The sequence below is a fragment of the Acipenser ruthenus genome, chromosome 38 (assembly GCF_902713425.1).
Source record: "Acipenser ruthenus chromosome 38, fAciRut3.2 maternal haplotype, whole genome shotgun sequence".
NCBI classification, from domain to species: Eukaryota; Metazoa; Chordata; class Actinopteri; order Acipenseriformes; family Acipenseridae; genus Acipenser; species Acipenser ruthenus.
In genome coordinates this window covers 8,428,285-8,441,305 of record NC_081226.1, presented here as the reverse complement: position 1 = coordinate 8,441,305, position 13,021 = coordinate 8,428,285, and the positions used below count along the sequence as shown (strand labels likewise).

The following is a 13,021-nucleotide window of genomic DNA, read 5'->3' as shown; positions in this document are numbered from 1 at the left end:
TACAGAAAGTAGAAAAAAAAAAACAGAATAGTGAACATATTATAATGGAAGCCAGGGGGTGGGCTTAATACAATTACAAAAAAATATTAAATAGGTTACATACATGAAGTGTCTTCAAAGCTTTTTTATTATTGGACATCTTAATAACCTTAATGTACTGTTCCATTTCTTTTACAAAAAGAAAAAATGCGATCCAATCTGATCCGGTGTCCGCGTCTCCAGGCAACGTCATCCTGCAGTGATTCGAGGAGCCTCCCTTTCATTACAGAAGACAGAGAAAGAGCAACAAACGCCAGCATTAAAAACCTGACCCAGCCCCGCAGAGTTGTATTTCATTTATTTAAATGGTGTTGGGCACCCTCTGACAAGGTGTGGACAATATAAACAAAGTAAGTTCCATGTTGTTTTTAATTCATGTTTCGTTGTTTGCGACGCAGTGGTGTTGCAGATCCTGAATGAACAAGCCATGGCGAGCCTCCTCAGCAAGACCGATTCAATTAACATTCAACTCAGACCTGTGACAGAAAATCTAACGGGACAGGAAGCCTCTGCCTGCTGCTATATTATTACTGTTAGCCGCGGGTTTTTCAGCCGGTCAGTGTTTCTGTGCAGCGCAGGTATGTGATGTTCTCGTCATGGGTAGCTAGTAATGTCAGCGCGGTGTTGATGTGGTTTAACCTGCTGAACTCGGATGCGCGCAACCTCTCGATGCTCTCCTAGTGTCTGGGATAAATCCCGACTGAACTGAACAGATACTGTACGAAACTACACGTGATTGTAGATTCATATTGAATATAAACTACATGAAAACGCATTGCGCGCTGAGAAATAAGCACGTCTGTCTGTGTTAATGACTTTATAAAACAATGTTCTTGATTACAATAGTACTTTTTAAAAATGTTATTTTGTTTTCACTGCAGGTGCCTTAAACTAAATGATATAGACGCGGTTGTTTTAAACTAAATGATACAGACGCGGTTGTTTTAAACTAAATGATATAGACGCGGTTGTTTTAAACTAAATGATACAGACGCGGTTGTTTTAAACTAAATGATACAGACGCGGTTGTTTTAAACTAAATGATATAGACGCGGTTGTTTTAAACTAAATGATACAGACGCGGTTGTTTTAAACTAAATGATACAGACGCGGTTGTTTTAAACTAAATGATACAGACGCGGTTGTTTTAAACTAAATGATACAGACGCGCTTGTTTTAAACTAAATGATAGAGACGCGGTTGTTTTAAACTAAATGATACAGACGCGGTTGTTTTAAACTAAATGATACAGACGCGGTTGTTTTAAACTAAATGATACAGACGCGGTTGTTTTAAACTAAATGATATAGACGCGGTTGTTTTAAACTAAATGATATAGACGCGGTTGTTTTAAACTAAATGATATAGACGCGGTTGTTTCTGTTATTTTGACAAAAAGTATTTACAGTGTATCGTGCTACAGGAAGTGGCTGAAAGCCGGTGTAGGTGCAGAACGTGGTACATCATCAGAATGCGGTACTGGTACCAAAACTTGACCCGTGTGACGTCAAAAATGGTTGTGACTGACTGCTGCACAAATCAGTAGGAACAAGACAAACTGTAGGTCACACACAGAATCCTACATGTTTACAATGTTAGATAACACAAGCTGTTGCTCATCAGTTAGTCACATATTTGCTGAATTGTGAAAAAAAATTATATTAAAATGAACTTCAAGCGCCAAACAGTACATCGTACCCGTTCAGATGGGCGTTTCCTTGTTTTCTGAGCTGAAATCATTTGCACAGCACAGTACCTGGTGTACCACGTTTTAACACGTACCACAAAGTAACACGACACTGGGACTGTTTTTAAAGATTGACAAATGTCAGGGCACTGGGTTGCCTTATAGATGTAAGATACAAACATATCTAAAGCATTCATTATGTGACATATTTGTTATTTTGCAGGTTAAGCTGTGTCTGAATGAACCACTCGCGGTGAGTCCAGCCTTTGATATGGAGACACACTGCACACAGTTAACTTGTGCTTACATTAAACTAACACTATAACGTGGGCACGTTTGAAGGTCTTTAAAAAATAACTGGATACAGTCGCTAAACTAACTTAGTAATGAAACAAACTAATCTGTACAGAAAATATTAAGGCATTGTCGGCTCTTCTATATGCTTTATTACACGCACACACTCACATAAACACAAGCACAAGCTGAACCGTATTGTCAATAAAATGCACAGTACTTTTACATCTATAATACTTTTCATTGTACTGTAATTGAAATTTGATTTCAGTGTCACTGTAACTTCAATACAAACTCACTGTATGCATTTGGTTTTAGATTCCTGATAAAAATAAATACTTTTTTTTTTTTTTTGCTGGTTCCTTGAAATTCATATTAATGAGAGTTGACTATATACATAATATATAAAAAAGTAACTATCACAAAACTGCACTGGTAAACCTGTCAGACGGGTTCAAAAGCTAGTTGACTGGCAGAGACTGAAGCCGCTCGTCAGTTTGACTGGCAGCCATAGGTCTGTGACGGGCCTCTAGACCCCGCCCTTTAAAGGCACAGCCAATCGAATGAGTGCGTGATTGGACAGTTCCAGGCTTGTTAAAGCAAGTCTGCGATGGAGGGAGGATTTGTTTATTTCCTTTTCATTCATGATTCTGATTGGCTGCCTCGTGTGTTCGTCGACATGAAAGCACAATGCAAAGTCTAGTCTAGATCTGCCAGTCTGGTCTTATGGAAGCCTTCTCTCTCCTATCTGTTCAGTACAAATGCTTTCATTCACACTGATGTTATACCTGTAGTTCAGTTTCGCTCAGAACTATTGTGTGAAATATTCAAATTTGAACTTTTGAAAACAAATTGTTAAAATCCTATTTTTTCTTTTCTTTCATTACCAGCATAATTAATACAAAAAAATAAATGAAAAAATAAGTGAAAGGAATTATTATTATTATATTTTTTTCCCACAGAGGCCTATTTTTGTCTCCATACCTACATGTGTGTGTATCTCTCTCAGAGTGGACAGGTGTCACACGAGTGATGATGATGATCTGTACTGACAGGTAAAACATTTCAATCACTGTGATAGGGAGCCATCTTTCCCAGCGGAAATGCTGTTTATAGAATGGGTAAAAAAAAATTGTGTAAACTTTTTCAACAGATAAAATCCTACGATATTATAAATAGTGCTGGACGAACGCGGGATTTTCAGGTTCGGACATTGGCTCATAATTTAAATATTCGTTCGGATGTTCATTTGTTTTTTAAAAAGTAATAAAAGCTGTTATATTGCTCAGAATGCAGGCAGAGATAGCATAGCAGCAGGGGCAGGGAGGCGTGGCCCCTGTGTGTGTGCCTTTATTTTACAGCAAGACCTTATAATATGTAACAGAAAAATAGAAAATAAAAAATTAAAATAGAAAAATATCCCAGGAGTAAAGAATAAGTTGTGTAGGGCTTACTTTACCCCAGTGAATTAACAACAAAACAAAGGACACCAAATAGCAGTTCAAGTTAAACGCTGTTTTGTTTATTCCTGAAATATTATTATTATTATTATTATTATTATTTATTTCTTAGCAGACGCCCTTATCCAGGGCGACTTACAATTGTTACAAGATATCACATTATACATTATTTCACATTATACAGATATCACATTATTTTTACATACAATTACCCATTTATACAGTTGGGTTTTTACTGGAGCAATCTAGGTAAAGTACCTTGCTCAAGGGTACAACAGCAGTGTCCCCCACTAGGGATTGAACCCACAACCCTCCGGTCAAGAGTCCAGAGCCCTAACCACTACTCCACACTGCTGCCCTACCTCCACACTGCTGCCCTACAGTAAATAGTACATAAAGCTGACACGGTATTTTATTTTTTCATTCCTTGCCATTGCTGTTTCTTCACAGTAACAGTGGCCATGGATACGTTTTCATAAAGTAATAACATGAGGTTTACTTGTGCCCTTTTGTAACTGAAGCGAATAAAATCTGAAATATAACTATATTAAACACATCAAATCAAACAAATGTGGAAATGGCGTTGTAAAATAAATGGGGAAAAAACTCACTGTTTTGGTTCTCATTTACAGTGCTGTGAAAAAGTATTGCCCCCTGTCTGATTTTCTGCATTTTTGCAAATTTTTCACGTTGTATTTGGTCAGATTTTTTGTGGATTGTAGTAGTATATAGAGGGAGTCTGAGAGAAAAAATGACAACAAAGTTTGGTGCATCTTTCATTTGTTTGGTGTGCAAGGTAATCAAACATACAATCTTCAGGTGTGAAAAAGTTTTTGGCCGACACGGGCCCCGTTATGTCTGGCGAAAACCAAACACTGCATTCCACAGTAAGAACCTCATACCAACGGTCAAGCATGGTGGTGGTAGTGTCATGGTTTGGGGATGCTTTGCTGCATGAGGACCTGGACGCCTTGCCATCATTGAAGGAACCATAAATTCTGCTCTGTATCAGAGAATTCTACAGGAGAATGTCAGGCCATCCGTGAGCTGAAGCGCAACTGGGTCATGCAGCAAGACAATGATCCGAAACACACAAGCAAGTCTACATCAGAATGGTTGAAGAACAAGAAATTTAAAGTTTTGGAATGGCCTAGTCAAAGTCCAGACCTAAACCCCATTGAGATGTTGTGGCAGGACCTGAAACGAGCAGTTCATGCTCGAAAACCCACAAATGTCACTGAGTTGAAGCAGTTCTGCATGGAGGAGTGGGCCAAAATTCCACGGCGCTGTGAGAGACTAATCAATAACTACAGGAAGCGTTTGGTTGCAGTTATTGCTGCTAAATGTGGTGTAACCAGTTATTGAGTCTAAGGGGGCGATTACTTTTTCACACTGGGCATTGGGTGTTGCATAACTTCCTTTAATAAATAAATGAAATATGTGTCAATTTTTTTGTTATTTGTTCACTCAGGGTCCCTTCTATCTAATATTAGGTTTTGGTTGAATATCTGATAACATTCAGTGTCAAAAATATGCAAAAATTCAGAAAATCAAACAGGGGGGAAATGCTTTTTCACGGCACTGTATTACATTCCACATTACAAAGTCACAACAAAATATATATAATATGAATACAGTCTGTATAAAAATCACTACACAACGCTTTCAGCAGGTTGGGTACTGTTTAAGCGAGGCATTTCAAAATGACATGCTTGCCTTCTGTCCCATGAGATTCTGGTTTGCTCTAAAGCAGCACAAGGCATTTTTGTCCCAGATGGCTTTCCATAGAGATCACTATGTGTGTGAAAATAATCTGGTTTGTTTACTTTTTACTGTCTAAAACCTTTAAATAGAGGCTAAAGAGCTGCTGTGTAGATTCTGTGGTTTTTTTCTATATTAATCTCACATATCACAGCTGTTTTTTCATTTGCCATTTTTTGAAACTGTCACACAAATTCTGGTGAGACGGTAAATAAGTGCAAAGTATTTTTGTCATTTGTAGCGAATACAAACATCTGATTTTTGTATCCGAATGCAGGTCAAAACAATATTTGTTCGGATATTTGTCTTAGCACTAATTATAAACTTATTACAAGAAATTCTGTGTTCCTTCAATAGTAAAGCCACTCTTGCTATTAAGGCCAGATTGCATTTGTCCCTTGAATGCTCTTCATAATACTGTATTTAAATTAAATACTTTTCTTTTTTTGGCAGCTACTAAACAGAATCCCGTGTGCTGCCATGGACAGTGTGAAGATGGACTCTGTCCAGATTAAAGAGGAGTTCCCTGAACTTGAACCTGCCCCCATTAGAGTGGAGTTCTCTGGGCAGGCTTCCCTCCCCATTAAACAGGAGCTCTGTGAGATGCAATGTGACAGCAGTCAGCCAGAGGTCTCTGAGATTAAAGCTGAGCACAATGAATTGGAGATCCCCCAGACAGAAGTGAAGTTTGACCACATGAAGCCAGGGAAGGAAGAATCCGAGGACTTCAAAGCAAACATCCCTGAGCTGGAGCCTGTACGCCTCCGGGAGTGTAGCGTGGTCCTGGAGAGAATCTGCGTGAGAGAGCAAGGCGCTGGAGAGGAAGGCTCTCCCAACAGCACGCAAGGAGGTGGAAAGGAAGACGGGCACTCCCATTCAGAATGCAGTCTAGCAGGTGAGTGACTCCCAGTAGCTGTGACATTGCCATTCTAGATTGCGTGAAATCCACAGTGTGGTTGAGAGGGAGGGAGCATATTGGTTAGATTACTTTAAAACCTGTCCAATCCGTCATCGCTTGGGACTGGAAAGTGGTGCCGGGTTAGAGAGTTACTGTAAAACATTGGATACTGACCTAAAGGTAAAATGACAAAATTATTTGAACACTAAACAACTGTATTACTGTACATACACAGTGTAATAAACAGAGTAATGTTTCAGCAAACTCTTCACCTGTTATTATCACAAGCCTGTTTAACCCATTCCCATAGAAAGACCTTCACGTGCTCGTACTGTACCTGCATGAGGATTCAGGTGCTTTCTGCTGCATTCAGGGTCTCTCAGAGTTAGCTCTTTTGAGTTGGTGTTTTGTTCAGCTTTTCTTAAGAACATAAGAAAGTTTACAAACGAGAGGAGGCCATTCAGCCCATCTTGCTCGTTTGGTTGTTAGTAGTTTATTGATCCCAAAATCTCATCAAGCAGCTTCTTGAAGGATCCCATGGTTTCAGCTTCAACAACATTACTGGGGAGTTGGTTCCAGACTCCCACAATTCTTTATGTAAAAAAGTGCTTCCTATTTTCTGTTCTGAATGCCCCTTTATCTAATCTCCATTTGTGACCCCTGGTCCTTGTTTCTTTTTCAGGTCAAAGAAGTCCCCTGGCTCGACATTGTCTATACCTTTTAGGATTTTGAATGTTTGAATCAGATCGCTGTGTAGTCTTCTTTGTTTAAGACTGAATAGATTCAATTCTTTTAGCCTGTCTGCATACGACATGCCTTTTAAACACGGGATATTTCTGGTTGCTCTTTTTTGCACTCATTCTAGAGCAGCAATATCATTTTTTGTAACGAGGGGACCAGAACTGAACACGATATTCTAGGTGAGGTCTTACTAATGCATTGTAAAGTTTTAACATTACTTCCCTTGATTTAAGTTCAACACTTCTCACAATATATCCGAGCATCTTGTTGGCCTTTTTTATAGCTTCCCCACATTGTCTAGAGGAAGACATTTCTGAGTCGACATAAACTCCTAGGTCTTTTTCATAGTTCCCTTCTTCAATTTCAGTATCTCCCATATGATGTTTATAATGCACATTTTAATTGCCTGCATGCAATACTTTACACTTTTCTCTATTAAATTTCATTTGCCATGTGTCTGCCCAGTTCTGAATGCTGTCTAGATCATTTTGAATGACCTTTGCTGCTTCAACAGTGTTTGCCACACCTCCTATTTTTGTGTCGTCTGCAAATTTAACGAGTTTGCTTACAGTACCAGAATCTAAATCATTAATGTAGATTAGGAATAGCAGAGGACGTAATACTGATCCCTGTGGTACACCACTGGTTACCTCGCTCCATTTTGAGGTTTCTCCTCTAATCAGTACTTTCTGTTTTCTACCTGTTAACCACTCCCTAATCCATGTGCATACATTTCCTTGAATCCCTACTGTGTTTAGTTTGAGAATTAATCTTTTATGCAGGACTTTGTCAAAAGCTTTCTGGAAATCTAAATAAACCATGTTGTATGCTTCAAGAGTTCGCTCGCTGTGTGGATGATTAGACATGTATTTGCTGTTCAACAACTGCACAATTCAGAATGGAGCCGGCTGGACATGGTAGTGTATACACAACATCAGGCAGAAGGGACAGATTCCAGAATAGCCAGGCTCTGGATTGTAGAGGGGATCACACCATTCATTTCAATAGGGATTTGATTGGGACCCCAAAATCATACCGAATTAGAATGCTGGTTTGTAGAGGGGCTGGATTAGACAGGGCTCTACAGCTATGCACAAAAGCTTTGCATCTCCTACAATTGTAGGATTGAGGCATAATAAAACAAATATAAACATCATTTAGACCTTTTATTTAGCATCATGTAAACAAAGAAACGACATATTGCAAAATTCTACCAGAAGCCAGAATAGTATCACAGTATTTCCTGTTAGATTTCGAAATGTCACATTATATAGTGTTTATTTTGTATTTTTAATGGTCTCCATTTTAAAATTCTAGGTGTTGCTAAACTTTTGGCCATACTGTAGATTGTTGATGCATTTACAGTCTGTGTAACTGTATAAAATAAACTGCTTGTGTTTCTGTCTGTATACTGGAGTCCTGTAACCCACTGTGTTGGGATTCAATTATAGGAATGATAAATAGAGAGAATTGAATTAACAAAACACATAAACCCTACATGTGTAATGTAATGCTATGGCATGGGGCTGCACATTTCTAATGCACCGTGATGTATATCTGTACAACAATAAACAAGATGATTCCAAACAGAGAGAGGGAGGGAGCCGTTCCAGTCTCCAAGCACATCATTGACAGCTGATGCGGATTACACTGCAGTTCTGTGTATGCATCTGTACAGATCCCAAGATTAACCAGCATCAGTCTTTACTGACTTTGCTTTCACACAGAAAGGCTTTATGTTTAACTTTGCATTTTTAAACTGGTGTAACCCAGAGCAAACCCCACAGATGAAATGCACACACTTTAACCCCTTCAGTGCTAGGGGACGTACGGCGTATTGTATCCCATATATCGCACTGTCCCGCAGGGTGTGGGAGGGTTTAATCTCTAGGTTGATCAGTTACCTAATTTAAACAATGGATGATTGACGTCTAAATTAGCCTATAGGAGTTATCCGTGTTGTTCAGTCTGGAATCCAGGAAGTCGAGTCAGCAAGCTAAAGTCTGTATTATATTGCGGATCGTGCTTTGATCTGATCAACTCGTGATGGCCACAACATTTAGGGGATCCAAGGAGCTATTTAGGCAAACTCAATCTTATTTTCAACAATTATTTTCAGAACTAAACAATCGTTATTGATTGATGCAGGCGGCTCTATTTTGTACCGCACGCAATCTAGTATATGTCAGTGGCACAGTGCCCTGCAGGCTGTGAGGGACCAATCGCTTCCACAGTCGGAGGACAGTACTGGATGTTATTCAAGCCGCTGTTCCTCAGACTCACTTTCTGGATTTCTATCTGGCCTGTCCCACAGATAATCTCCCCCTCACTTACACCACAAGCGGCTTGAAGAACATCCGGTACTACATGGAAATGTCCTTCCAGGGGTGTCAATGGGTTTTGGGGGGGTGTGACAAGCAAGAACCCAGTATACTAAATATACATGTTTGGTATCCCTGCAAACCATAGAATCTGCAGAACGTGGAACTCTACATTTGCAGTTCATTTATGCATCATTTGGGGCACAATTGTGGAACTAAATATAAACCTGTGTCATTTTTACCACTTTCAGTAGTTTTGCCTAATGTCGGAGGGGGTTATGGGTAACAGACTTTAGGGGTGCGGGGATGTGTTACCCATCCCTGAATTCTATAATTTGTTGGAATTAAGAAAATATATGGTTGTCCCTGGTTACCTTGCTGCCCACAGGGAGTTTTGCCATGCTAAATGTGGGGAGGTGCCACATGCCAACATGGGCAGAATTCTCATGGAAAGTGCCTGCCAGGGTGTGTCTTGTTTTGAGGCTTGTTGCAGTCAGGAACCCCATGTAAAAGTAAACATGTTTGGTATCCCTGCAAACCTACAACCTGCAGAACGTGGGAATCTACATCTGCACTTCATGTAACTAGATTTTGTGGCACAACATTGGGAGTAAATATGAAGTTTTGTGATTTTTTTGTTTTTTGTTTGGTTAACATCAATATTCGGCTCTTTAGAGCAAGATAAGCTTTGAACAGGTATAACATGTTCTAGTTTGTGTAAAGCACTTTTTGAAACGAGCATAAGATTTGACAGTTCTCTTGCCAATTTGAAGTTTTCAAGTTAGAATAATAATGTGAGGTGGTAGTCCTTAATTTTGAAAATGAAAATTGGGCATGTTATACTCTATGCATTGCAAGAGGGGTTAAAGTTCACCTTATGTTTGAGTCTAGTACCATTGCAATCCTCACAACCTACAGTTTCAGAATATATATTTTTCCAGCTTCCTTTGATACAGGTTGTACAGAGGGGTAAGAAAATAGAGAACAAAGGCACACAAAAAAAAAATTAAAAAATAATAATAATAATATATGTAAGGCAGTCACGTGCTGTACTTCCAAGCAAAATAATGTCATATAGTTTGAATTTTGTATTGATCTACTTTTAGAAAATATATAGTTTATATGCCCCAAAGTTCACACTATGAAAAACGCAAAGATCATTTGACCTAGCAGTGTTCTATTTTTTTTATGGTCGTTTTTAATAATAATCTTTAAGGAGCAGTGACAGAAACATAACAACTGTTAGGCCTAGATTTTTTTTTCTTCTATATAGTCAATATATTGGCAATGTGAGACATAAACAATTTGTCTTATTACCATGTTAAGAAATAACTTTTCCAGGGATTTAAAGTTACATAGAAAATTTAATTTTTCATTATGTTTTATATTTAACCTGCAGTATCTCAATCAGTTGACCAGATATGCCCACAAATGTAACATCACTGAAAAGTTCAGATTGTGCTGAAAAAAACCAGTATACAGTTTTCTATGTTTCCTTTAAAGACATGTGAGAAATTTGACTTTGAAATGATTCAGTCCCCAATTCAGGAAAAAACCTCTAGCACTGAGGGTCCAAAAGCCTCAGCAGCAAAAGGATTAATCCACTTCACCACCCAGCCACATGCCCGAAGCCTACAAGCAGTCCCTCTGACTTTTTTTCCTGTTCATATTTTCCAGGTTCCAGTCCAGCAGCAGGCAGTGGAGAATATCCTGACTGTGGGAAAGGTTTCACCCAGTTAGGACACCTGAAAACACACCAGCGAATTCACACTGGAGAGAAACTGTATCGCTGCTCTGACTGTGGGAAGAGTTTCAGTCGGTTACGAAACCTGAAAACACACCAACGAATTCACACAGGAGAGAAACCACATTGTTGCTCTGACTGTGGGATGAGTTTCAGTCATTCAGGACACCTGAAAGCACACCAGCGAATTCACACAGGAGAGAAACCGTATCACTGCTCTGACTGTGGGAAGAGTTTCAGTCAGTCAGCAGCCCTAAGAAAACATGAGCGAATTCACACTGGAGAGAAACCGTATCACTGCTCTGTCTGTGTGAAGAGTTTCAGGGATTCAGGAGCCTTGAGAAAACATGAGCGGATTCACACTGGAGAGAAACCATTTCACTGCTCTGACTGTGGGATGCGTTTCAGTTACACAGAAGCCCTGAAAGCACACCAGCAAATTCATACAGGAGTGTGATACAGCTGGCTGAGTGGTGACGTCAGAATCAGGAAATGAATAGCACAGACAGGACGGATGAAATGAAATGATGAAGGCGCTTGCTTGCGCTGGTTTATTATAAATAAAAAAGGTTTGAACAAAACACAGGAAACGGCACTTTAGCCAAAATAAACAGACAAACAAAACGAACAGACACTAACAAACAGGGGCGAATACTAAACAAACACGTACCACGTAGCAATTGCTTTTTATAATTGATCTCCTTACTCTCTCCCGTTCTTTTGCCCTGAACACACAACCCCGAGTGAATGAAATGTGTATCTATATATACAATTGTGCTGGGATTCAATTAATTATTCACTTGAATCCCAGCATGTGAACTAATCTGTGAAAACCCCGTGCTGACATATTAAATGCACATGAAGTGAAGTGCAATCCCCGTGCCTAAATACAATTATGCATTTTAAACACTCGTGCTCATTACCCACATTATATCCTGTGTACCAACTACAATACACCAACATTAACACACTACATACAACATAAAACACAAGAATACACACAGACGGGGCACACTGCTACAAGGAGATAACCTGTATTGCTGCTTTGACTGTGGGAAGAGTTTCCTTGTTAAAACCAACGTTGTAACACACTAATGAACTCACACAGGAGAGAAACCGTATCGCTGCTCTGACTGTTGGAAGAGTTTCAATCAGTCAGGATCCCTGAAAGCACACCAGCGAATTCACACTGGAGACGAAGCCCATGTTCATTCAGAACAAAACGTTAACCTTGAATTATGAGTCCCTGTGTAATTTATTGATTTTTGTATCACTCTTAAGAGCTTGAGATTTAAATGGTCAAAATGCTGTTCAGCTCTCTTGCACTCTGATTGTTAGAAAGTGGGCGGAGACGCGGACACGTCACAAGAGGCTTCTCTGCTGTCAGTTTAACTCAGGCTGTCAATGCAGTCAGTGCCTGGGAGCGGGAATATGCAGAAAGGAAACTATTCTGCACCTCATCTGATGGACGAGTCAGGAGAAATTGATAACTCAGTGTGGGGAATGAGTTTCAGGGTTTAACATTTAAACTGCATAGACTTGAAAATAAATACATTGATGGGAACGAGTATCCCGACCCCGGTATGTAGCATCCCAGAGACAAGACTGCACCGTCCTTACTGGACAACCGCCTGCAGGGTTTGTCTTGTAAATTCATCGCGATTCTAGAACTAATGAAAAATGATAGCGTTGCGATGATTGAATATTTTGCAATGTGCGTTGTCCAGGCTTTTATTTTACCCTTCTTTTGCAAACTGCACAGTATAATTAGGGCTTCTGATCTTCGGTTTCAACAGATAAAACCTGATAAAACACCCCCGATATAAAATAAATTAAATTGGTGGACAGCCAAATAAACACAGAAAACACCGGGAAAACTGTGGAAATGGTTAATCAATTCACGTTGACGTTATCCTTTTCCCATTAAAAAATAAAACCTACTACAATATATATATATATATATATATATATATATATATATAATATACACACACACACATTTCCCAGTGCTGGTGGGCAATGTCCCACCCTCCTGACTTGCATCTATCATTGATTCGTTCTGACTAATTTAAACCC

At 39.3% G+C, this 13,021-nt stretch overlaps 1 protein-coding gene across 2 annotated transcripts; it reads left to right on the top strand.

The window, feature by feature from the left end:
* Positions 1-214: 214 nt before the first annotated feature.
* On the top strand, positions 215-12,576 carry LOC131706991 (zinc finger protein 239-like). Of its 2 annotated transcripts, XM_059009003.1 has the most exons (4): positions 215-389; positions 2,983-3,075; positions 5,695-6,136; positions 10,879-12,576. In XM_059009003.1, exons 3-4 carry the CDS (start codon positions 5,722-5,724, stop codon positions 11,400-11,402), a joined length of 939 nt encoding a protein of 312 aa, XP_058864986.1. In that variant the 5' UTR covers positions 215-389; positions 2,983-3,075; positions 5,695-5,721; the 3' UTR covers positions 11,403-12,576. The 2 variants fall into 2 exon arrangements, with proteins under 2 accessions (XP_058864986.1, XP_058864985.1); XM_059009002.1 differs by lacking the exon at positions 2,983-3,075.
* Positions 12,577-13,021: the final 445 nt, after the last annotated feature.